The sequence below is a fragment of the Gymnodraco acuticeps genome, unplaced genomic scaffold (assembly GCF_902827175.1).
Source record: "Gymnodraco acuticeps unplaced genomic scaffold, fGymAcu1.1, whole genome shotgun sequence".
In the NCBI taxonomy this organism is placed as follows: Eukaryota; Metazoa; Chordata; class Actinopteri; order Perciformes; family Bathydraconidae; genus Gymnodraco; species Gymnodraco acuticeps.
The window spans coordinates 1388351-1414240 of record NW_022989810.1 but is presented as its reverse complement, the minus strand read 5'-3'; the positions used below and the strand labels follow the sequence as shown (position 1 = coordinate 1414240).

At 42.6% G+C, this 25890-nt stretch overlaps 2 protein-coding genes across 3 annotated transcripts in view; both read right to left on the bottom strand.

The window, feature by feature from the left end:
- Positions 1–20: 20 nt before the first annotated feature.
- ppox (protoporphyrinogen oxidase) lies at positions 21–10440 on the bottom strand. The gene is given in 14 exon segments (XM_034228618.1): positions 21–686; positions 768–810; positions 962–1111; positions 3356–3469; positions 3694–3812; positions 5774–5834; positions 7000–7193; positions 7380–7524; positions 7692–7824; positions 8118–8233; positions 8391–8420; positions 8422–8526; positions 8768–8911; positions 9945–10440. Coding segments are annotated over 13 exon segments (1431 nt in total). The 5' UTR covers positions 8852–8911; positions 9945–10440; the 3' UTR covers positions 21–549.
- A 7258-nt stretch (positions 10441–17698) lies between these two features.
- Positions 17699–25890, bottom strand: part of dyrk1b (dual-specificity tyrosine-(Y)-phosphorylation regulated kinase 1B) — a 43386-nt gene continuing 35194 nt past the window's right edge. For both annotated transcript variants that reach the window (XM_034228577.1, XM_034228572.1), the window contains exons 3-13: positions 24823–24942; positions 24175–24363; positions 23544–23691; positions 22864–23013; positions 22556–22692; positions 21568–21714; positions 21271–21411; positions 20908–21028; positions 20148–20330; positions 19923–20026; positions 17699–19477 (exon numbers count right to left, since the gene is read on the bottom strand). In XM_034228577.1, the coding sequence (XP_034084468.1) occupies positions 18962–19477; positions 19923–20026; positions 20148–20330; positions 20908–21028; positions 21271–21411; positions 21568–21714; positions 22556–22692; positions 22864–23013; positions 23544–23691; positions 24175–24363; positions 24823–24942 (1956 nt within the window). In that variant the 3' untranslated portion in view covers positions 17699–18961. The remainder of the gene's footprint in view (positions 19478–19922; positions 20027–20147; positions 20331–20907; positions 21029–21270; positions 21412–21567; positions 21715–22555; positions 22693–22863; positions 23014–23543; positions 23692–24174; positions 24364–24822; positions 24943–25890) is intronic.

Sequence of the window (25890 nt, the reverse complement as noted above, 5' to 3'; positions counted from 1 at the left end):
AATGGTACTTCAAATACAAATCAGAGTCTTTCACTTTTATTCATGAGCCCAAAATACCAATACGGATGCAATGACAGAATAATATGAAAATCATTTGATGTCAGGTCATATTGCCCATCAGTCTCATGATTTGTTTCAAGTAATGAAGAAACGGGACAAATGAGGCTTTACTTAAAGTGCGAGTCTTCAGTAGGCAAATCAGGTGGGCAATAATCTCTATCATTGAAACAATGTGTGCATTTCAACATTAACACCTTCATTCTTTTATGATGTGAGAATATTACACTTTCATTTGAATTCTACACTGTGGTACCTTCAGCATAATGTATATTGATCAGTGTTGGCATGTCCAGGTGAGGCTTGATGCAGCCACACACTGATCCACACACAACATGTCCGCTGGTCACTGATGATACATGAGTAAGAATGAATGGGTTTGAAAAAATAAATTGTACTCCCAACATCATTACCCAAATATCAAAATATCTTCTTTGCTCTCACACCTGAGGAGCAACACTGGCTGTTCTGTTCCCGTGGCGACCAGCTCCATCAAACTGCAGCTCCTATCAACTCCTCCGCAGCTGTCCGTCCACTAAAGATGACATCATTCACTGACACTCCATCATACGAGGAACCAATCAGAGATAGCGATAGGTTGTTCTCCTTTATCAAGTGACGCATGGACTCTGTAAATTAGACAGATTTAAAAAAATAATAATGCTTCACCACAACTTGTGATCATTTTTAACGTATGAGTCAATACTCACCAACTTTTCGAAAATGTCCCATATAATACTGAGGTATGCAGTCCTGAAGAGAGAAGAACAGCACGATTGCATCACTATTAAAAACATGCAGTTTGTTTTGAGATGACAAATATATTATAACGTGATGTCACAGAATCCTAAATGCATTTCCGACAGGACTTAAACGGGTGTATCTCCACACACTGGTGCTGTACCTTCTGCAGGGCCACCCAGCTCCAGCAGGGTGCTGAGGTGACTCCCAGCTGGCTCCGCACTGCCTCAGTGGCTCTCGCTAAAAGACACTCATCTGTTACAGTTTCTGGGGACCCAAACACTTCCTGGAACCAGGCCCCGCCCATCATCACCTGGAAGACAAGGCAACCTGAGGTTAGCCAGATGACTGAAGTGTGTGTGAAGATTAGTCTGTTACCGTAACAGGGCAAGATCACCATGGCAACTTCTGCTGCAGACCCGATCCCCACATGGTTATGTTCAGAGATTAGGCTTGAAATCAGCAAATATAACACCATTCACTAACCCAATTCTGAACAAGAATACTGTTTATGATGTCTGTATTTTAACCGACGGTGTCATTGTATATTCATTTGTTTCAGTTTCTTTCATCTCTTTAGTTGGGTGTATTTTGTTTTATAATATTCATAAAATATCTCCTCTGGTGTTATCTAAACATTTGCACACACTTGCTCTAAGATATACCTCCTATAAATTCACAGATGGCATACATTTATAATTTACTATTTTTCATCAGTATGACGTACACTTGCATATGGAATACAGTATAAGCTTTTCCAATCATCATTTTGCCACCTATGTGTTTTCCTGACTCGTCCTGATATGCGAAGTCCATATTACACTGCTGGTCAATTGCAGCTAATCGAAAGCCCATTCGAATATGTATTAGCCTATTGGTATACGTTTTATTTCACAATCTGGCCAACACATAAATTAGTTTTAACATATTCTTTATTTTGATTCTTTGAGTATTATTGAGTGTCAGACCTAAATGCAGATTTTGAGTATATTGTTTAAATGAAGTTTAAGGAGCTGTAAAATGTGCAGTTGGCACAGATCGCACCGTGGTTAATACAATATATTACTTACTGATAAGTACACTTCTAGCATTCCTCTCTAATTTGATGAAACAGATTGCCTTATACTGTATTTCAAACGCCCCCTTTCATGAGAACCACACAGAGCCTGAGTAGAGAGCCTGGGATCACAAAAACACTTGATAACCAGCTTCTTGGTTCTTGTTATCTCTGATTAGGAGTCTTAGTTTAGTCGAGCCAGCCAAGTCAGAGAAACCTTGGCTCATCTGAACTTGGTATGGCCCCTGTTCTGAGTATTCCCCGTTAGGATACAATCACATTCTGGGGCTTTTATTTTTGAAATATTGTCCATTCCATTTAAAAAAAAAAAAAAAAGGAACTACTGTGTTGACTCAGCATTCACCCCAGTAATATATCAGATGTTTTCTGCTGGGCGGCCACACAACCTGGGTTTGGGTTTTTCAACACTAGCTGAGGATGGACTCATAACCTAATTTATTTAAACAGAGGATTGGAAGCTCTTGCTCCCAATGGCATGGCCAACGGTGAATGTGAGAGTGTTAGTTCCTAGAGAGAGGGTCATCACGCCCCCATCTCCATCAATGGGACTACGGTGGAGAGAGTGAGCAGCTTCAGGTTCCTCAGTGTCCACATCACTGAGGACCTGACATGGACTCTTCACACCATCACCAAAAAAGCTTGACAGTGGCTCTTCTTCCTCCGCAGGCTGAGGAGGTTCAACATGGACTCCAGGACACTCTGCAACTTCTACAGGTGCACCATAGAGAGCATCCTGACTGGCTGCATCACGGCCTGGTACGGCAGCGGCACCGCCCTCAATCGTAAGGCTTTACAGAGGGTGGTGAAAACTGCACAGAACATCACCAGGACGGAGCTGCCATCCATGGAGGACCTTTACTCCCAGCGGCTCAGGAAGAAAGCCCTCAGGATTATAAAAGACCCCCATCACCCCAGCCACAAACTGTTCTGCCTGCTGCCGTCTGGCTGGCATTACCGCAGCATCCGGACAAAAACCACCAGATTCAGAGACAGCTTCATCCCGCAGGCAATAAGACTGCTAAACACCTGAACTGTTGAAACAACATTCATCTGGCTGCTATTTAGAAATTATTTATTTATTTATCCAATATTCGTATAATATATTCGAATAACTTGCATATAGACTCTTATTGCACTATTTTTCTTTCTGTATTTACTAGCACTATATTTTTCTGTTTATCTGTTTTATTGTGTTGCACTGTTGGAGGAGCCTGTGACCTAACATTTTCATCGTCATAACTACACTGTAGCTATGTTCGTATGACAAAATAAAAAAACCTTGAACCTTGAGAGCGAGTGGCACTGCTCTGTATATGGGTAGTGGGTATGGATGGGTGAATCATTTGTAGTATGTTAAGCGCTTTGAGGGGTCGAAAATACCTAATAAAGCTTTATATAAGTACAGTCCATTATCATTCAACAACAGAGCTTATGATCGTGTGTGTGTGTGTGTGTGTGTGTGTGTGTGTGTGTGTGTACCGTCAGTCTTGTAGTGTGTCCTTCAGGTCTGTTGTGTTGAGGGAAGGGAACTGAGTCGTAGACGACCCCGAGAACACCTAGATTCTCTGAAGATGGGATCAGGTGACCGAAGCCCTGTCACACAGAAAACACGTCACGTCACAAAAACTGCTTTTGAAATGGTTATGGGGTGTGGTCACTAAGACATCACAGTGAGAGGGATGCTTCTACAACAGGACGGTTTGTTTACGACACATGTTGCTGAGCACAGATTTCTTTCTTGGACTCAGTCATCTTCTACCACTAATGGTCCCTGAACACTCCATTCAAAGTGCTGTGTGTCTGACTGCAGCTCTCACCGTGACAGGCAGGATGGAACCCTCATACTCCAGATTTACCACAGCAACCGTAACCATGGAGATGTCCTGCAGCAGCTGGCTGAGAGATTGACAGGAGGGGGGCAGGATGGAGGAGAGGGCTGGGGGAGAGAGATTACTTTGTTTTTCTTGCTGTTTGTGTGTGGATTCTACTGTGTTAAAATTACTTTAAAATGATTTGGATATTTCACACATAGAAAACTGCGCACCCCTATGTTTATTATTTTGTTGCAGCAAGTGTAAGGCATTTGTCATTGAACTGCTCAAACACTAAGATGACATTTAAACTAGCTGCAGGCGACAGATACAGTGCATCCGGAAAGTATTCATACCCCTTCACTTTTTCCACATTTTGTTATGTTACAGCCATATTTCAAAATGGATTAAATTAATTTGTTTTCTCAACATTCTCAAAACAATACATAATAATGACAAAGTGGAAACAGTTTTAAAATATTTTTTGTAAATGAATCAAAAAGAAAACACTCAAATATCACAAACATAAGTATTCACACCCTTAACTCAATACTTTGTTGAAGCACCTTTGGCAGCACTTACAGCCTCAAGTCTCCTTGAGTATGATGCTACGAGCTTGGCACACCTATCTTTGGGCAGTTTCTCCCATTCTTCTTTGCAGATCGTCTCAAGCTCCATCAGCTTGGATGGAGCGTCGGTGCACAGCCATTTTCACATCTCTCCAGAGATATTCAATCCGGTTCAAGTCTGGCCTATGGCTGGGCCACTCAAGGCCACTCACAGACTTGTCCCGAAGCCACTCCTTTGTTATCGTGGCTGTGTGCTTAGGGTCGTTGTCCTGTTGAAAGGTGAACCTTCGCCCCAGTCTGAGGTCCAGAGCGCTCTGGAGCAGGTTTTCATCAAGGATCTCCCTGTACATTGCTGCATTGATCTTTCCCTTTGATCCTGACTGGTCTCCTAGTTCCTGCTGCTGAAAAACATCCCACAGCATGAAGCTGCAGCCACCATGCTCCACTGTAGGGATGGTGTTGGCCAGGTGATGAGCGGTGCCTACTTTCCTCCAGACATGATGCTTGGCATTCAGGCCAAAGAGATCCATTTTGGTTTCATCAGACCAGACCATTTGTTTCTCATGGTCTGAGAGTCCTCTAGGTGCTCCATGTGGGCTTTCATGTGTCTTTGGCTTCCTTCTGGCTACTCTACCATAAAGACCTGATTGGTGGAGTGCTGCACAGATGGTTGTCCTTCTAGAAGGTTCTCCCATCTTCACAGAGGAACACTGGAGCTCTATCAGAGTGATCATCGGGTTCTTGGTCACTTCCCTGACTAAAGCCCTTCTCCCCCATTGTTTGGTTTGGGCAGCCAGCTCTAGGAAGAGCCCTGGTGGTTTCAAACAGCTTCCATTTGCAAATAATAATAATACTGTGCTCGTTGGGACGTTCAATGCTGCAGACATTGTTCTGTACCCTTCCCCAGATCTGTGCCTTGATACAATCCTGTCTCTGAGGTCCACAGACAATTCCTTGGACCTCATGACTTGGTGTGTGCTCTGATATACACTGTCAGCTGTGGGACCTCATATAGACAGCTGTGTTCTTTTCCAAGTCATGTCCAATCAATTTAGTTTACTACAGGTGGACTCCAGTCAAGTTATAGAAACATCTCAAGGATGATCAGTGGAAACGGGATGCGCCTGAGCTCAATTTTCAGTGTCAAAGCAAAGGGTGTGAATACTTATGTACATGTGATATTTCATTTGATTATTTTTAACACATTTGCAAAAAAAATCCTTAAAAACGGTATTACTTTGTCATTATGGGGTATTGTGTGGGACATTGAGAACAAAAATGAATTTAATCCATTTAGAAATAAGGCTGTAACATAACAAATTGTGAAAAAAGTTAAAGGGTATGAATACTTTCCAGTAGTGCTTTTAGATTGTGAGTTTGTGATTGTGTGTCGTCATGAGAACCCTACTGTTGCAGAAGGTACCACAGAAGAGGTGGGTGTGTGTGTGTGTGTGTGTGTGTGTGTATCTGTCTGGCATATCATGAATTCTCTTCTGTGTTCATGTAAAACAAATTACCTTTAGCAGGCATTGCAGAGATGATGTGGTCAGCTGATATGACTCCATCCTCTAAGGCGATCTACACACACACACACACACACACACACACACACACACACACACACACACACACACACACACACACACACACACACACACACACACACACACACACACACACCACACAACACACACACACACACACACACACACACACAACACACACACACACACACACACACACACACACACACCACACACACACACACACACACACACACACACACACACACACACACACACACACACACACACACACACACACACACACACACACACACACACACACACACACACACACACACACACACACACACACACACACACACACACACACACACACACACACACACACACACACACACACACACACACACACACACACACACAGAGAGAGAGAACATGTTGGGGATCCTTAATGCAATTGCCTTGACATTATTTCCATAGTCTTTTATCACAATAAAACGTGTATTAGAAAGACATTAGATGTGTATTACACAAATATGTAGCACCACAATGCAGAATAACCATTAAATATAGCAATTCAATTAGCTTCAAGTACTATACCTAATTAAAAAACAATCAAGGAGAATCCTAATAAATGTCCTAAATAAAAAGCATATTTTCTTTTTGTTCTTACGACACTGTGTTAACAAATAATAAGCTGAAAGGGACAGATGGTATTGTAGGTAATGTAGTTAAAGTGGTGTAGGAGCAGGAAGTCAGAGTGTCTTTCACAAAGTAACAACATTAATGATTATATTAGATAAGTCAGGGGCTAACTAATGTTATAACTAATCATCATAAGGGGGACAATATATGTTTATTTATTACCACCCTTTTATTTTATTTTTATTGTTTGTTTTTATTGCTTTTTATTAATTCTACCGTGTTGTGTAATGTTTTTATACTGTTCATGCTCACTGCTTGTAGCACTTCGGGAGTTGAAGTCAAATATGAAGTGCTTTATAAATGAAACCCATTATTATTATTATTGTACAAAATGTACGAACACAACATATTTAATACTTCCTATATTCTTTAAACCCACATTTAGAGATTTTTCCGTTAACCCTTTGGTTTGAAAAAGGTTCAGTAATCTGGAATGTGTCCCTCTTAAGAAGGAGATTTCCAGATCTGCCCCTCTGGAGAGCAAACACTGGTTGAGTCTCCTCCTCACTGACCTTCCACCCAGAGGCTGCAGGAGTGATGTGCTGCACGCCAGCGTCTCTGTGCAGCTGCACTCTGCCGCTCTGTTGGAGGAACTCACTGAGGGATTCTGGGAAGGACTGCATCCCACTGCGCAGAGACCACTGGGCCCACGACTCTGTCTGAGATCTCTGAGCCAGAGGGCCGGGGGGGAGCGCTGGAGTGGGACCTGCATGTTTCACACATACAACTTTATAAGGCACAGATTCCAGACAATGTTATACCACCATGACTCTCACTGAGCTGAAGGGAAAACCCAGAAAGCGTAATAGGGCCTCTTTAAGGTGCTTGTATGAGAGCGTATTGTGTTCCCCTCACATAACAACAAAATAAAACAAGTGTGTAGCAGCGGTACCTGAGCCCAGCAGCATGCCCAGCGTCAGAGAGCCTCTGCGCTGCTCTGCATTGAACAAGACAGGGAAACAAGAACGCACGCTCAACTTCCTGCAGTCGCCCGCAAACACACCCCGACACAAACTGTCCACAGCTATGTCTGCCAGCTGCACACAGAGGAAGGAAAGGTCAGACAATGGCAGTATTTATCACCACATGAGACAGACTACTGGTGTCAAATAAAAGTGAATCTGATTTCATTCTGGGTAATGAGTTCATCTTATGTAAGTCTATCCTATATATTCTTTGAGAAAGATCATTCTGATCCCCTCACCTCCTTTCCAAGCCTCCGAGAAACAAATGAATGGATGGACTCATCGTCCTCCTTGCCTTTCCTCACTAGTATCTCCTTGGCAATGTTCAACAGCAGGGGACGAGAGAAAGGGGGCACAGTGCGCAGAAGTCCACTGAAAGAGAGACGAAGAGATGGGAAGAGAGAGAAATAGAAATTAATGAATTAATTAGGCAAAGGATCAGATTGTTAGGTAGCAACCGAAATGTCCTTGTAATGTCACCATCATGTCCATTTCACCTTTAACTGAACATTCAGACAGTTCTGCAGCCACTGTACCAGGTACGATCACACAGCTCATGAAGGTCCAATGCATTCCCTAGCTACTCAGCAGGGAGGTGTTATCCCTGTTGTATGCCATTATCGGTGAATGGCCTGTCATGGCACAACACTTTTCTACAGTCTCACCTTATCCCTGAAGGCATCCTGTGCAGCTGTTTGTTCACGTACACATATCTGTTCTTAGAGGCGACATGGCTGTAGTCGACCGGCAGAATCTCCCCGCCGAGACCCAGATCATCGACCTAAACACACACATCACACAGAAAATTCACTACTGGGTCTTCAGAACCCTTCAATCCCTACCCGTATCTGCCTGCGTCTCAACAACAGTTTCCTGGATATAGATAAAGTTATACCTTCCGTAAACTTTCAAAGATTCCTAAGTTCCTTTTACCGTACCATATTGAGGGTGTTGCGTCCCACTGCCCCCCGCAGGTCGGATCCCTCTGGGTCCATGTTCAAACACGGCGCCATCCGACCTCCTGGTGGAGCTCAGCCAACCTCCGAAGCGACTGCTGGACTCAAGAACAATTACCTGGAGGAAAAAAAATGTGTGTTTGAAACGTGAAACATACACAGAAAGGTAAGACAAATGCAGTGGTGCGGTGTTTCAGGTCAATCTTATTATGTTTAGTCCTGTGGTTTATTTTCAATATCTTTTCAATATTTTACACATCAAATATTCCCTCCCTGCAGTTATTCTTCCAAGGCACCAATCACTTTCCTCACTGAAGAAGGCCCTAGTTAAAGATAGTCTGTGCGTGTGTGTGTGTTACCTTGGTAACCTGGGGGCTCTTGCATAGGTAGTAGGATGCTGCCAAACCCCCAATCCCCCCTCCGAGTACTGCAACTGTAGTCATTGGCTGCTGGCAAACACAGATCAGAGTTCAGAGCTGCCGGGTGTGTCTGCTGAACGCAGCCTGTTGATACAGATAATGACTCAGCAGCCTGTTGATACAGATCATGACTCGGCACTATGCTGTCTGCCCAACTGTCCTGAGGTCAGCTGCACTTCTAGCATCCATGACAGTTTCATTTAGGTAAAACTGCAGATATTAATAATAGATAGAGATAATAATACTAATATCAATAGTAATTGTAATAAGTACTCATTTTTATTTATTAATAATAATAATAATAATACATGGGACCTTTAGTTACTTTGCATAATTGGATTGAAATATAATCAAGTGTTAAATCAGACTTTAGTTCCACCTGGAGTAAATCCACAAGCTACCCTGCAGTATACAAAGTCATTACAACTAGCTGCACCTTCACCAGCTTTGAGAACACTTTAATGATCAATCATTATAAAACATATCATATATATTATTCTGAAATGGACCAATCTGCAGAATTACCACTTTTGCTTTTAGTACTTTAAGTATATTTTGATGACTTTGCTACTTTTACCTGGGTAACATTTTGATAGCAGGACTTTTATTTGTAACCGAGTATTCAACACTGTGGTACTTGTTCTATTACTTTTCCCACCTTTGCTCATATTTAATAGTAGCCTACTAACTTCCATAGCTTCCTGTCCAACTCGCATTGTCAGGCCACATGTATGTGCAAGTTAATGACATATAATGGTGCCATAAAAGGTCCTGTGTAAAACTGTAGCACTATGAGGGCAGCTCAGAGAAGCTGAACAGGGACTATACTGTCTGCATATTGTTATATATATTATAAAAGAGGCTCCTATTAAAGAAAAAGAAAATGAAATGTATATCGGAAGTGAACTTGTGGAGGCTGGTTAGTGCTGTCAGTAGCACAGGGAGCTGTACCTGCTGCAGACACAGTTAGTTACACAGCATATGTAACACAAACACAGGATGACTGTATCGTTGCTAACAGGAGACAGACTTCGCAGACAGCTATCAAACACACACACCACCACTGACACTGACTTAATGATAGAGATGGAAAGAGAATAAAAGGTCACGGTGTTACCTTTGTTTTAGGCGCAGGATGAACGAAGAGTATCACATAAGCACCACAACATTCTTCTTCTTCTGTGGATTTTTTCGCGGGTCGCAAACAGCTACAGGTGCATACCGCCACCTACTGTACGCTAGTGTGTATCGTCACTTGTTTTAAATTAGGGCCCGAGCACGGAGCGCTAGGACCCAACGGCGTCCTAGCACGAAGTGCGAGGCACCTATTGTTATTGGTGGAATTATTATTTTTCTGCTGGCGTTTCCTGTTTTTGAGGCTTTTAGTAGGCTGACAAAGTTGTATAATTTTGCACGGACGCCAGGACTGGTGAAAAATACAATATTCTGGAGTCAATGGGTTAAATATTCCAACGTGCTCGCTAGCGCCACCTATGAAAAACCCATTTCGGAATAAATGTACAAAGTCGCACCGTAACTCCAAATGACCTGAAATTTTGCACACATATCCGGGTGGACCTGCTCTACAAATAATCCTCTCGGAACCCTAAGCTCCGCCTACATTTTGTAATTTAAATGAGCATAATGTTCAAAACAGTTAAATATTCACTCAAATTTCAATGTTCAGTTTTTCAACACCAAACTTCGTATACAGCATCGGTGGCGGGTCAGACACATTACCGTAGGAAATGAGCATGTTAGGACGATAAATATTGCCGCCGTCAATCAAAACGTACACGCAATAAGGCGGGGCTTAGAAAGAAATGCTCATAACTCATCAATAATGTATCCAAACATCACAGATTTTGGTAAATAGGTTCAGTCTGTCTTGGGGAATAGGCTTACCAAATAATTGTCATTTAGGACTATAGGGGGCGCCAAAAACACTACCAATTTATAACTCAAGAGCGGATGGACGAATTATTATTTTATTTTTTTTACACATACTCTCGGGGTGACTACGAACTCAGATTTAAAGTGTCGCAACAAATGCAGACTGTGGGCGTGGCCTATACTTTTTTATTTTATTGCGATAGCATACAATGAGCTTCGGACGCAAAACTTGGGACACACGTCAGAGCCCACGACCTTTTCGAGAATGTAAAAAAAAAACGTACATTTTCAAAAACAATGCTCACTAGCGCCCCCTATTGTGTGGTAGTCACATATAGTTTCTCAGAACTTCACGAATTTTGGCACAGATATTCCTCATGGAATTGCAGACATATTTGTAAATACATTTCATTAGCCCCGCCCCCCAGGAAGTCGGCCATTTTGAAATATTTGCGTTTTTCATTCATTTTAAGCACATTCTTGCGAACTCCTCCTAGGGGAATGATCGGAAAAATTCCAATCCAGGACACGTTCAGCCCCTATCCAATATGATACTTAATTGAGGAGCACATTTTTGAAAAATTACTCGTGGAGGTCGTAAGCTAACAGCGAATACACCATTTTTGACGATTTACATGTCGCAAATTACTCCAAACTACTCGGATATAGTTATTCCGATATTCACGAAACGCTGTATACATATTGCTATTATGATTGCACATATATTTCAAATTGCCTTCCATTAGCCCTGCCCCCCAGAAAGTCGGCAATTTTGAAAAATGTGCGTTTTTCAGCCATTTTACGCACGTTCTTGCGAACTCCTCCTAGGGGAATGATCAGAACAATTCCAATGCAGGACAGGTTTAGCCCCTATCCAATATGATACTTAATTGAGGAGCACATTTTTGAAAAATTACTCGTGGAGGTCGTAAGCTAACAGCGAATACACCATTTTTGACGATTCATATGGCGCAAATTGCTCCAAACTGCTCGCATATAGTTTTTCCGATATTCACGAAACGCTGTATACACATTACTATTATGATTGCACACATATTTCAAATTGCCTTCCATTAGCCCCGCCCCCCAGGAAGTCGGCCATTTTGAAAAAATTGCGTTTTTCATGCATTTTAAGCACATTCTTGCAAACTCCTCCTAGGGGAATGATCGGAAAAATTCCAATCCAGGACAACTTCAGCGCATATCCAATGTCATGCTATTTTGAGAAGGAATAGTCCTTCGCTCAAACGGGGAGCTCGTAGGCTAACGGAGAATGTACCATTTTCGACCAATTATATGTCACAAATTACTCCAAATGACTCCAAACTACTCGCCTATACTTTTTCCAATATTCACGAAACGCTGTATACAAATTTCTCTTATGATTGCGGACATATTTCAAATGTGCTTTTATTAGCCCCGCCCCCCAGGAAGTTGGCCATATTCAACAATGTGCGTTTCTCATGCATTTTAAGCACATTTTTGCAAACTCCTCCTAGGGAAATGTTCCAAAAAATTCCAATCCAGCACAAATTCTGCCCATATCCAATGTGATGCTAAATTGTGAAGCAAATAGTTGCTAGCTGAAACGAGGACCTCGTAAACTAACGGAGAATGGGACCAGGTGTGACCAAGGATAGGGCAGATAAGCTACTGAGACCTGGCCGGGCGGAGCAACACACACACACACACACACACACACACACACACACACACACACACACACACACACACACACACACACACACCACACACACACACACACACACACACACACACACACACACACACACACAACACCACACACACACACACACACACCACACACACACACACACACACACACACACACACACACACACACACACACACCACACACACACACACACACACACACACACACACACACACACACACACACACACACACACACACACACACACACACACACACACACACACACACACACACACACACACACACACACACACACAGTCCAACAACGCCCTTTGCTGGCGGCATATTCATTACAACAGACACCTATACACTCCTTAACCCTACTGTTTATTTGTAGATATCTCCTAAAGCCTACAAATAACGTGTGAAATGTAGGCCTGGTACATATATTATTGAGCAATATATATTATACACACTGTTCTGCTTTCTGCACTGACCTCAGCAGCTGTTCTCACTGTAAACATCGCGTCACAATGAAAGCAGTTGTATTGAAAAAAAATAGCCTAACATCCAGGGGACATGTGATTAGTGAGTAAACAAACTGTAAAGGGCAGAAAGTCTGATGCACATTTGATCATCTCAAATAACTTATAATCACAACGGGAACACTTTGCAGAGCTGTGCTTAGTTGACAGAAGTCCAGCCATGCGTCACACCTCTTTTAAACATCACTGTTGGCTGAAATCGTCTCAGGAGAATACTTCAGTGTACCCTCGGTTATAACTCCTCTAGAGACACTCCTCTCTCCTCTAAATTAGTGTATCCTCGGTTACGGCTCCTCCAGACAGCCTCCTCGATAATAAATCCTCGACGAGCCTTTAGAGACATTTGTTTTCCTTCGAGACGGCATGCCGACATCCGTTTCCGGGTCGCTGCCGGAGGACCTGGGAGTCTGGGACGCAACAATTATAGAAATGAGAAACGGCTCATTTCCCAGGACTCGCGCGCGTCTGCTTGACGCCGGGACGACAGGCTGCCCTCCCCGACAGGCGCACGGACGCGAGGGCCCGCTCATCACTGCGCTCACAAGTGCGACCGCAGTTTTAATTCTTCTTCTTACTGGTAATTCTTAAATCCTAACCCCCCCCCCCCCCCCCTTCTGTTCATCCAGGCATTGTCTCAAACTTCACCATTTAGCTTTTCTGTTTCAAACACGGTGTAATTTAATATATTTCCCACATTTTCTTTACTCCACAGTTCCAACACTCACTGTCACTTTTCCCCAGTACAAAATGGTGCCATTTAATCCTGTGTGATTCAATTTGAGTCTAGTTATGACTATTTCCTCCCTCCTTTCTTTAAAGATCGTTCTAATGACTATTTTTCTGTAATTGGTGATTGGCCCTCTTTCTTATAGTCTTCCTCCTACCTGTTCTGCCGCATTTCCATTACTTTCTTCTCAATCATTTATTTCCTTTTCAATTTTTCAAGTGAAACTGGACATGTTTTCCTTTAGCAATGCACTTCTCGCTAGTTTATCACCCAACTCACCCTTTAAGGCCCTCATGTGAAGTTTTAAGAAACTATGACTTAGTTCAATAAGTAAATCTTCTCTGACAGTAGTAGCTGACTGGTTGCTTTCTTAGATGTACAAGGAGTATGCGCATATCACCACACTATCAGGTTTGATCTCTTCAACCCACTGTATTCCAATTATTGCTGCAAGTATTTATTTGTTCATTCCTTCATTGTCCACCCAATTCTACACCCCTGGAACTTGGATATTCCCAGCAATCCTGTAGTCATTGGTTTTCTTCCCAGCTTCCTTTTCCAATTAGCAAGAGCAAGTTTCTCTCTTCTCCTGCCTCTATTTGTGCTGATCTATCAGCATAGGGGTTGGTAACTAGGGCATGGCTCTTTACTGTTAAATGAATCTGATCAAAAGTAGAAAAATAATTTAAGCGTTTGGTGAGTTAGGTGGTGTTTCTTATTTCATTATATAGCTATATTATTACTATTACTATTATAGATATGATCTCCTTTTTTGTTGTAAAGGATTGCCAAGTGCTAAGAGGGGTCCTCACAATAACATGCTGAGATTCTGAGGTCATTATGTCATCCCATGACAACATGGGCTGTGATCTCCGCAGGAGCCGCTTTTAATCAAATTCATAAATGAAAAATAGGAAAAATATGTGCTCCTGGAAACACCTACTGTAACAGGAAGTACCGCAGAGGGAGTTTGAATTATTTGCCAGGTGTCTGTTTGTCTGTCAGTCACCGCAAAAGCGTTAAAACCCACAACATGCATTCTCTAATCCAGATCAACATGAAGGTCTAGTTCAAAGATGTTGGTGGTCCGAGCAAGGAAGTACATTTGGGGGCTAGGAAGTAGGAAAGGGGACAATTGAATTGATCAATATCATTTTTCGTATACAGGACACAATGATTGCCTTTTATTAAAGAAGGAAATTGGAAATGGGACAAAATGGTGATATTCTTGTAGCAGTAAAAAGGAATAAAAAAGTACCAAATATTATAAGTAAGCCACTGATGTATTTCTAGAGGGGCTAACCAGGCACAGGCTGTGGGTCTCAAGGTAATCAAATGACCGCAAAGAGACACAACATGACAATAAACGCCATGATGCCAAAAGAAAAATAAACTTAGTTCATGCCAGGCAACCTCTTTGACCAAAATGTTCCTTTTACATTAACAGGGAGAAATTAACAGTATGTGTTATTCTCTTATAATGCACAAGAATTCTACCTCTTATTACCAATAATCTTCATATTCTGCACTATTTAGTTTAAAAATCCATGTTTTAAAACCGGTTTAGAAAATCCTTGGATTCTAGCAGTGATCAGATGTGATATCAGCGGTCTGATCTGACCCTCTGAAGCGTGCAGCATAGATTACCATGGTGATATACAGCAGTGGTCCTACTTTGTGCCACAGGCCTGTGTCAGGAGCCTGATAGCTGATGGCTTACCAAAGGGGTCTACTCTGGTTACCATGGTGATATAAATGTGAGTAAAGCAAACAGTAAACTGTGTATTGATGAATCTGCCAGTGTGTGCACCATAATAAACACAGCCTAGACTTCCCACCATTTTACATGTGCACTAATACACTTCTATGGAAACTGGGTCACAAAAAAAACAGGAATTCTCTCTGACAATTAGTTCATGAAATATTATCCACTGGTCTGAGATCAGTAGGCCTATAGCTGTCAGTTTTGACTCGTTTCTATCAGCAGATTATCTCCTCCATCAGTTCTGTGCTGAATGATGCTGCTGCTGTCTGTTGTCTCTTACAAGGCGTTGGGATTTGCGTCATGAAAACAATAAATGATAAACATTAGTTAATAGTTACTAAGGTGGTGCAAAATCCGCCAAAATATTGTCAATTGCAAATAACTGTATGCGTCTTAATGTTATTCCTACAGTGACCAACTATCTTTAAGAGTTTCAACATTTGAAGACTTATCTATAGATAAGTCCAAAAGTATTTAACATTAAAGGCCTCCTATTATGCTATTTTTAGGCATTTATTATGGGTCTCAGATTAGATATATAAAAACATATAAAAACATGTCTATGTGTTTTGCTCAAAATACCAAACAGATCATGCATTTTAGACATCCCTCATATCCCTCTGTTTCAACCCTGTTAGAGAAGTGCTGATTCTGGGTCAGCAGCTTCACATTTGAACTGGGCTGATGCTGGCCCCACCCCCTTTGGAGCAGCACACTTTGAGCTCCAGAGAGAAGAGTGGCTGCTCTGCTCAGATACAGCTAAATGCTGCCGTGATTAAATGCCATATTGTGTTCCAAACCACATCAAGGATTATTTCTAAAACAGTATAGAGCTCAAATGCTTTTTCTCTTGCGGGTTTACAACAAGGCAGGGGCTGTTCTAGGGGGGGGGGGGCAGTGCCCCCCCTAACACTGACCTCTGACCCCCCTGTGGCCCCCCTAACAATGAAAAGTTTTTTTTTTTTTTAAATGTATATTTTCTGGTACTCGGTTTGCCAAAAACCGCAGGATTTTGTTGCTGTAATGTGAGATTGTGCAGACACCCTTATGTAAAGTAGAGATGTAACTGTTCATTGCCTTTATTTTTATATAAATATGGTGTTAGTGCAAACATTGCACTATAACTTAAGCTGAAGCTAACAGTAATAACTATAAGATATATCTGAAATAAATAAGTGTACTGAAACAAATACCAATAACTGTATTGCATTGTTTTCTTATGCGCAATTACTTCATACTGTCTAGTTCTCTTTTTCGTCCTGCATTTATTGTGCCCCCCTCAGAAAATAACTGGCCCCCCAGTGGCCCCCCCAGTCAAATTGGTCTAGAACCGCCACTGCAACAAGGTGAGTACCTTTTTATATCCTGCTGTTTTACACATACTCTCTCCAGTACAGCGTTAGCGATGCTTGCTAATGTGAACAAAGACCATATTACTTCCAAAACACGTCACGCATTGTAGCGACGTTTCCGATCGGTCCGTGGGTGTAAAGCCAGCCCACATTTCCGATATTACGTCATATTGTCAGCAAATCTGGATCAGCTCCGTTGTACCCCCGTTTTTAGAGATTTGGGTACAGAGGAAAAGAGAGAGGGTTTTGTTTTCCGCCACTTTGTGAGTTCCCTGACACACCGGGGACACATATTTATGTATAAAAGACATCAAAAAGTTTATTTTGCATGATAGGAGACCTTTAAGAAATGTGGCCATCTGATCAATTTAAAGAGGACATATTGTGCTAATTTTCAGGTTCATATTTGTGTTTTTTGCCTCTGTGATAAGTTTATTTGAATGTAAAAGCTTTATTTTTCTCATACTGCCTGTGCTGCAGCACCTCTTTTCACCCTCTGTCTGAAACCAGAGCGTATGATGTCACAGAAGTAAACAAAGGAGTCCAATGAAGGCGTTTAAGGAAGGGGGGGAGAGTGTGGGAGAGAAACTCCCATTGGAGGGAACACAGGGTTGTGAGCCTTTGCAGACCATTGACATGCACACAAACCTACAGTATATAACACACTACAGGAGAGGGAAACCTATAGAAGTGTTATGGGGCCTCTATGATGAATTCTTCCTTAAACAATGTTTCACCAGTCTTTGTCTGATGGGCACATTGGTTGAGTGTGTATTGAAGTTGTGATTGTTTTGTTATATCTTATCTTTAATGAATATTGAACACTCCCTAGGACCTTTGGCCACAGTTCGCAGTCTACAGGAGGAACAAAGGATCAGATTAGTAGGAAGAAAAGCGGAGATCTGATGTTTGTTTAACTTTGGTGTGCAAAAGTATACTCTTTATTCTTATTATATATCCAACTTTATTTTGCCCCAAACCCCTCCCCTCCACCCAGCCCCCACAACCGGTGGCATTCCCATGTCACCAGTTACTGTCACTGTTACAATAGCCAATCAGAGCTCACCTGCAGAAAGAAGGCAACCAAACAAAGAAGAGCAGAAAAAAGGGTTACTTTCAGTTTGTTTTTTCTTGTTAAATAGTAATAAATACATTGAGATGCAGTGGTTCTTACTTTATCCTTTTCTCTTAAGCAGAAGGGTTAAAAAGTTTTTTTTAAATTTCTGTTTCTATTTCTTTTTATTTCTTTATTGATCTGTGTTGGATCTTTAGCAGCAATCCGGACCAGTTGTCATGGTGATTAGCAGCACAGAGAGGAGGAGCTGTCTGGAGGAGAAACAACAGGAGGAGGAGGAGAGAAAGAAGAAAGCAGGGCAGGGACGGGGGGGGGGACTAGGAGGAGAAGGAGATCCCTACGAGTGTCCTGCCACCTTCTCCTCCCTCCACCGCCCTCCCTCTCTCCGTCCTCTGTCACAGCCGGGGGGGAGCAGCAGAGAAAGGTGGAGAAGAAGAGTTCAACACAGAGACCATCCATGAGTCCCAAACCACACGTGGTGCCGTCTCCTCCCTTCACACCAGCCTCTATCTTCTTGATGCAACAGTGTGTGTGTGTGTGTGTGTGTGTGTGTGTGTGTGTGTGTGTGTGTGTGTGTGTGTGTGTGTGTGTGTGTGTGTGTGTGTGTGTGTGTGTTGACTGTTAATATGGAAAACTGTAATGCCGGAACTAACAGGTGATCTGAATGGAGATCAAATTGAAAAGCATGGCTCCTCTCTTCCTCCTCTTCGTCCTCCTCCTCCTCCTCCTCTCCAGGCTTAAACAACAACCAAGTAGAACACACAACTCCTCAAACCCGAGAAAAAATCAAATAATATTAAACAACAATAATAATAATATTAATAAAAACAAACTTGTCACAATCATTCCTTTCCAATTACAATCGCAACAAAAGACAAAAAACTAAAACGGGATAAAAGGAGAGTTCTCGGAGCATCCTCCTCCTCTTCCCTCTCCTCCTCTCCCTCTCCTCCCCCCCTCCTCCTCCTCCTCCTCTCATGCAGTACAGACTGTCTCCTGCAGCACAAAGTTCACCTCTTTGTCTCTGAACTCTGGCTGTGTGTGTAGTTGTAGTAGTTGTAGTTAAAATTGTATGGCTTTAGGGCATGGTTCAGGTTTTATCAAGAGTTGGCTGGCCCCTCGTCTGAGTCCGGCCTCCCTCTGCCCCCCCCAGCGGGGTTATTGTTGTTGGACGCAGGGTAGTAGTCCTCAGGGGGCGGGGCTTGTGGCCCTGGGGCGGTGGGGGCCGTCCGAGTCCGGAAGGCAGACAGTCCGATTGGCAGAGCGAGGGGCAGGGAGGCCGAGCCGAACTGAGAGGCCTCCATGGAAGACACCGCCCCCAGGTGGTGCAGCCCTAGGGACACGCCCACATCCATGCTGTCACTCATCTGGGGCGGGGATCCCTGCTGGCCCCCCACTCCACCGATGCCCGTCTGTCCGCCCTGCCGCAGGCCACGCCCACCGTTCCCGTGGTGGGAGTAGGTCGGGTGCGGGTGGTGGGGCGCATCCAGGAAGTGGCGCTGGTGCTGTTGGGAGGCAGCCGGCTTGTGGAGCAGCAACTGGGTGTATGCTGGGTCCTGACCCCCACCTCCACCATCACTGCCGGGCCACATCCTCATCTGCTGCTGGGAGGGAGCCTGGGGGGATGAGATGCAATCATGAAGAAACTAAAAGCAACACAACAATCTGCTGTGGGGACAAATCCTGCTCAGGAGCAACAAGAGGGTCACTTTTATTTGAGGGTTGAGTGGCATCATAGCTCCACCATGTGGTCAGTGTTTTTATCTCTGTTCTCTTATGGTACAGTATGAGGTGTTGTTTCACACATTTTTGCAACTCCAAAACATTTCAATTTCCCTTCTCCAGTATTCTAAGGTTGCTAAATAATGGTAGGCTTGTCCATAATTCATTTACACATTTGGTACTTTTAACCACATTGTTATTAATGAGATCAAAATTCGATTACTCTTTAAATATTGCACAATATATCCCTAAACTAAAATGTGGTATTCTAGATGGCAGTGCTATATTTCACTACTGCTGTGAGTGTATTCCAGGACAGTGTGTGTGAGCTGTGTGTACCTGAGGGCTGGTCATCTCATAGTCTGAGTGTGTAACAGCAGAGTTGTAGTAGCGGTTACTGTAGCGGTAGTTGCGGTTGTCATTGGAAGAACCACTGGAGCCACCTAGAGACAAAACAGAGCCAGGTTAAATAAAACACAACAAAACACGGCACAGCAGAACACACTGCTACTTTTTATGATGAATCGTTTTCCCAGAGCTGATTAGTTGTAGTTGTGTGTTTACCAGAGCTAGAAACAGAGCTAGTAGTGGAGGTTGAATGGGAGTGGTCCATGGCAGGAGAGGTGGACGTCGATGAACTGGTGTTGGTTCCTTCATCTGTCGTCTTCTTGAAGAAATTGTGCTGCAGGGCGTAGAATGGCGTGATGCGGCTTTTTGGGTCATAGTCCAGCATGCGCAGGATCAGATCTACGGGACATGATGAGGATAATATTTAGCCACAGGAACTAAGTCAATATGGAGTATGTTACCTGCACATTGTGTTGACCAATAAGCTTTTGACAAAATGTACTTTCCACTTAATGAACAGCTTTGTTCTGGCTCCTGACTGGCTAAAGAGATGAGCCACTGCTGCTCCACACACTGACTCAGAAATGTATTTTGGATGAGATCTACTGTCTAAATTAAATGCAGCCCTTCAATTCTGATGTGTCTTCAGCTCACACAGGTGTGTGTGGTGTTTCAATGACGATTATGGGTGTTCATTTGACATTTGAATGAATTTATCACCTGGAACAATGAAAAACTATTAATTTAACTTCAACTTTGTTAGTGAATTCACAGTATTTAGGAAAAAGGATGGACTCCACTTCTTTTCTATTCCTGCTGCACATGTAGCACATGTGGACATTGGTGATTGTCTGTAACGCAGCCTGACAACAATGACTTCCCCAAAAATGTTCCTCGTCATTCATCTGGAATTTGACTGCCATATTGATTGTATTTATATGGATGTAAATAGAACCCCTCAGTGTGTGTTGTTCACCTTTAAACTTCAGGTAGTCGCAGGGGGCGTGTCCCGGCTCCCCTGCCCTGCGGCCCCCTGGGCCTCCAGTCTCCACACCCAAGATCTCATGAAGACGCCGCGTGGCCGGGGGCTTATACTCCTGGAAACACACCATGCACAAATGTTAAGATACAGAAACAAATTATTTCAGGCTCCATTACCACCACACATGATAAGGGAGGTACTTGCTGCTCTGAAACATGGACATATTTGCAAAATATAGATTTGTCATGTATAGTTTTTGATAAACTTCTCACAAAAACAACGGTGCAGCACCCACACACTTGTTCACTTTGAAGAGTGAGTTGACCTTTGAATAAAACATTGAAATGGATCAGATACCTTCTTGATGTCCTTGTTCTTCTTCACTGTCCACAGGCCATCTGACAGCTTGTCAAAATACTTCCTGGCTTTAGGGGCCGTGTCAAGCATGTGGGCGGGTGGAACCCCCAACACCTCCACAATCTTATTCATCTGGTCCACCTACAAAACACACACAAACGCATGTCAACATGGAGAATGTGTCTAATCTTCTAATACTAAATACAAATATATATCCATTTTTCACTTCCTCCTGTAAGTTGTTTCACTAACTTTTCTTCTGAACAGTTAAATGCAGAGTTAATATTGAGGGCTCACCTCGTTGGAGCCGCTGAACAGAGGCTCTCCTGTGTGCATCTCCACCAGGATGCAGCCCAGAGACCACATGTCGATGGCCAGGTCGTAGGGCATGCCCAGCAGCACCTCCGGAGAGCGGTAGAACCTGCTCTGGATGTACTGGTAGATCTGAGAGGAGGACAGACATGAACACAGTAATGTTATTATACCTTGCAGCTTTTTTTTAAAGTTTAAACTGTAAACTAAAACTGAGCTAGATTTTATTTCTGCTTTTTTTAAACTGTAGTATGTGCTCATGTGTTTCATTTTTGGTGTATAGACTGCTGCCTGAATATGCTGAATGAAAGGCAGGTTGTCCTATCAATAAAATCATTTTTGATCCTAAATATCTTGGTTTCTTCTTTTCTAAGGTCACATTTTTCTGTTGTTCTACATAATACATTTAAGTAAAAAACATCCTATTCATATTTATTTTCTCTATTATTTATGTGCATTTTACATCACAGATAACTAGTAATTGTAACAGATTACATTTTTAAAGTAACCCTCCCAACTCTGGTTGCCTGCTGTTTCAGTAGCTGTCCACTAGGAGGAGCCATGTTCCATTAACAGAGCGACAGTGAAGTCTGTTGCTGCCTCTTGAACTCTTCATATTAGAGCTTAGTTCATCACAATTTTTTGTTTTGTTTTTGTTTGGTTTGTGCATTGAACTTTTCCATAGACACAAAATACTGCTGATTTACTCAAATACAAATGACCGAAATGCAGAATTTTAAAACACATTAGACCAAAAAAAGGTCAAATGATTTTGTACAAAACCATAACAGATGTTTGATTTTATACTGACATAGGTATTGTAGTGTTACTTGAATTCATTGATCTTTCTAACCCAAATGATGAGTATCACCGGGGGGCGGAGCTTCCCCCAGCAAGCACGCGCCACAGGGAATAACACCGATTTAATACATAGACTTTAATAAATGCACTTTGACAAATGAACGCTGCTCACCCTCTGCCCCAACTGGCAAGAGGATCCAAAGTCCACAATCTTGATGGCAGATCTCTTGGGGTTACACAGCAGGATGTTCTCAGGCTTCAGGTCGCAGTGGATGATTGACAGCTCTGGAGTGGCCAGGAATAATAATGCTGTGGATAAAAGAAACCCAAAATCATTTGATTATTACCTACTGAATGTGATTTGCAACAGTCTTTCTTTATGATGTGATGAAGAAGTGCATTCTTTTTTTCCGCCACTCGGGGGCAGACAACGAGAAGCTAAAAGCACATGTGACTCATGAGTGTGTGGAGGCTCCCCACCTGTACACAGCTGCTGTGCAAACTTCCTGGTGAGGTTGAGGGAGACGCCTCTGAAGTTGGTGTTCCTCAGCAGATCGTACAGGTTGTAGCTCAACAACTCAAACACCAAACAGAGATGGTTCCTAAACATAAAGTGACGCTTCAGGTGGACTGCACCCAGACAGGAGAAGGGAGACAAAGAAGGAGGTTAGCATGAGTACAGGACAACTTTGAAATCTTTTCTTTGAATAACACAGACTTTTGGAGTGCTGGCTTTCATATATAAATGCTATTTGAATTCCTAATTTCCAAGTAAGGTGAGGTAAGGGGTCATGGAATGTTTTCTTTCATAATACATTTGACCCCAACCAGTATGTTATGCTGTCATAGTATGTGTTAAATAAATGGTCTATATACCACACTACAGGAAAGGGAATACCAAAAAGCCAAATAGGGCCTCCCTGATTCCAATGTTGGGATTCTGTATAACTAACATCTTATATAAGCAGTCCTTATCAGTGGGTCAACGTTATTGAGGTGCATTTGAGAAACACGTCATCCGACTACAGTACACAAGCCTTGATATCGCTTTATTGTTTTGCGTACTTCTATAATATATTGCTGAGCTTCCTTCTTCAAAGTTCTGGTTGGGGTCAAACAGTGCTTTTCTGACCCCTGTACCCTTTTTGTGTCCTTCTTACCTATGTAATATTTCATCTCAGTGTCATGCTTGTTCATGAGCTCCAGCAGGCGTAGTTCAATCTGAGCCTGGTTTAGAAATGCCTTCTTGTTCTTGATGATCTTGATGGCGACCCATTCCTGCTCATGGTGGTCGTAGGCCTTCACCACCTGCAGACACACATCAACACATTCGTCACGCCATGCCAGAATCTTGCATTTCCTTCATTCGATGCAGCAAAACTGGAGCCTGCCTTGTATATAACCCGTGGAGTCAACTACAGTGAATGGTCCCACTTTCCACTGTGCTAACAATTCCTTTGTTTAACATAATAATTTAGCAGGGCGGGTTTTTTTATTATTAATTGAAGTTGTTATTGATTTCATTTGTATTGGTTTTCACAATACAAATGATGGTGTATAATTATAGGTTCAAATATCCAGCAGCTGTATCAAAAGTAATCAAATGTAGCTCCTAGCAGGAATTGTTAGCTTTGATGAGCACATTGATGCATCAATAGTCAAAATATGATATGATATATAGAATAAATATGATTTTAAAATGGGCTTTTACACACCAGTACCTTTATTTTTGGTACTTTAAGTTTATTCTGCTGCCAAATACTTTTGACTTCAGATAGATTTTCGCCTCACCTGTCCGAAGGAGCCCTTCCCGATCAGCGAGTCTATCTCATAGCGGTCCAGCCACTTTTCTCCATTTTTGACAATGTAGTCGTAGTTGTCGTCGTCATAGCCATCGTTGTAGACTTTCCTCTCCTTCTTGGTGCTGCTGTCCTCTGGAGGGACCTGCTGGGCCCGTCGCTTCTTCTTAGTATAGTACACCTGGGGATTAGAACAGATCAGGACCCTGTTCTGCTTCATAGTCCATCTAAAAGACCCCAAACCTCCAACTACCATCATTCTTCTCAGGGACTAGGAGCCGGTTAAATCAGCTGAGTTGAGAAAATGACTGTCCCAATTTTCATGGAAATGATGTAGGCGTGTAGCATGGGCCGCGGAACAACCCGTAACAATTTGTGATGGAAACAAGGATCATTTTCTACTTTTTAAGGGAATAGCATTTGTAAAGGTCTGCTTTCTATAGTTGACTTAAGAATTACTTTAAATATATATATATATTTCCTTAGACAAGGAAAACCCAAGGTGGCAGGGACCTGCATTTGTATAGCCAACATATACAATATCTGGCAGGCACTCATTTCGTATGGCACAAAAAAAGGTAAATACTTTCAATACCTAAAATTGTGTTTAAACCCAGAAAAGTGTGTGTGTGTGTCATACCTCATTGATGTGCTTGTAAGTTTTGATGAGGTCAACAGAGAGTTTCCTCAGTGGTGCGCTGGCAGGGTCTCTGAAACTGGGGGGGATCCTCCGCTGGAGTATGGTCATATCAGACAGCACCTGCACAGGACAGCAGCAGTTCATACACACGACTCATATTGGTACGGTTTGAAACCGGGCCGGTATCAGGACATTACTGACCATTTGTTATATTCACAAAGATAAGTTTAGCTGAGCAATTTTGTCAGCTAAGGGCCTGAACCCCTCTTCATCTGCTCCTTAGAGCCCCTCATGCACCCCCCCAACCTGATCAGAAATCACGTGTTCCTCTGAGAGCATGCTGTGGTTTTATATTTTAGAGGTGCTGACACCACCATAATGCCACACACATGTATCCTCTCCAGATAAAAGCTGCTCCTCCAGTCCTGGCCATACACACTTTGCAGCAACCACAAGAGGCACCAAGATGAAACCTTGTTGGAGTCAAATGCTTGCAGCCCCTGCGCCTGCAGCTGGTGGAACATGCTCCAATCCAAAGATCACATGTTGATGGGATAAGCGAATTCCCATGACTCCTGGAGGACAAGAAGTTGCTCTGCTCCAAGAGGAAAAGTGCTCTTGTTCTCCATGAGCTTCACCAGGCAGCAACACATCTGAGTGAACCATGTGTACATAGATACTTCATTGGGACTTTACTTCCACTGTTATGGAACAACCAAGGATGGCTTTATACTAATACATACTTTTATTTACATATCATATGGTTTGATCACGTTTCTGAGATTACTACGACTGTTTTAGGAAAATTCAAGAAGTATTTTGGCCTTTTTCAGTAACACTTAGGTATATAGATATATCCGGTTAACTAGTAGAGGCTATCGTCTTTGCAAACGTTCTGCCCAGTACAACAGTCGTTCTTTAGCAGAGTAAATCAATGAAAGATATGACATATAGCCCTTTCCCTTGAGGATCTTACTGCAGCAGTCTCTTGTCAGTAGCTTGGCAACAAATTCTATATCAAAAACATGCAAAATAATTGAAACACATCGCTCTTGCTGCAGTGCTGCT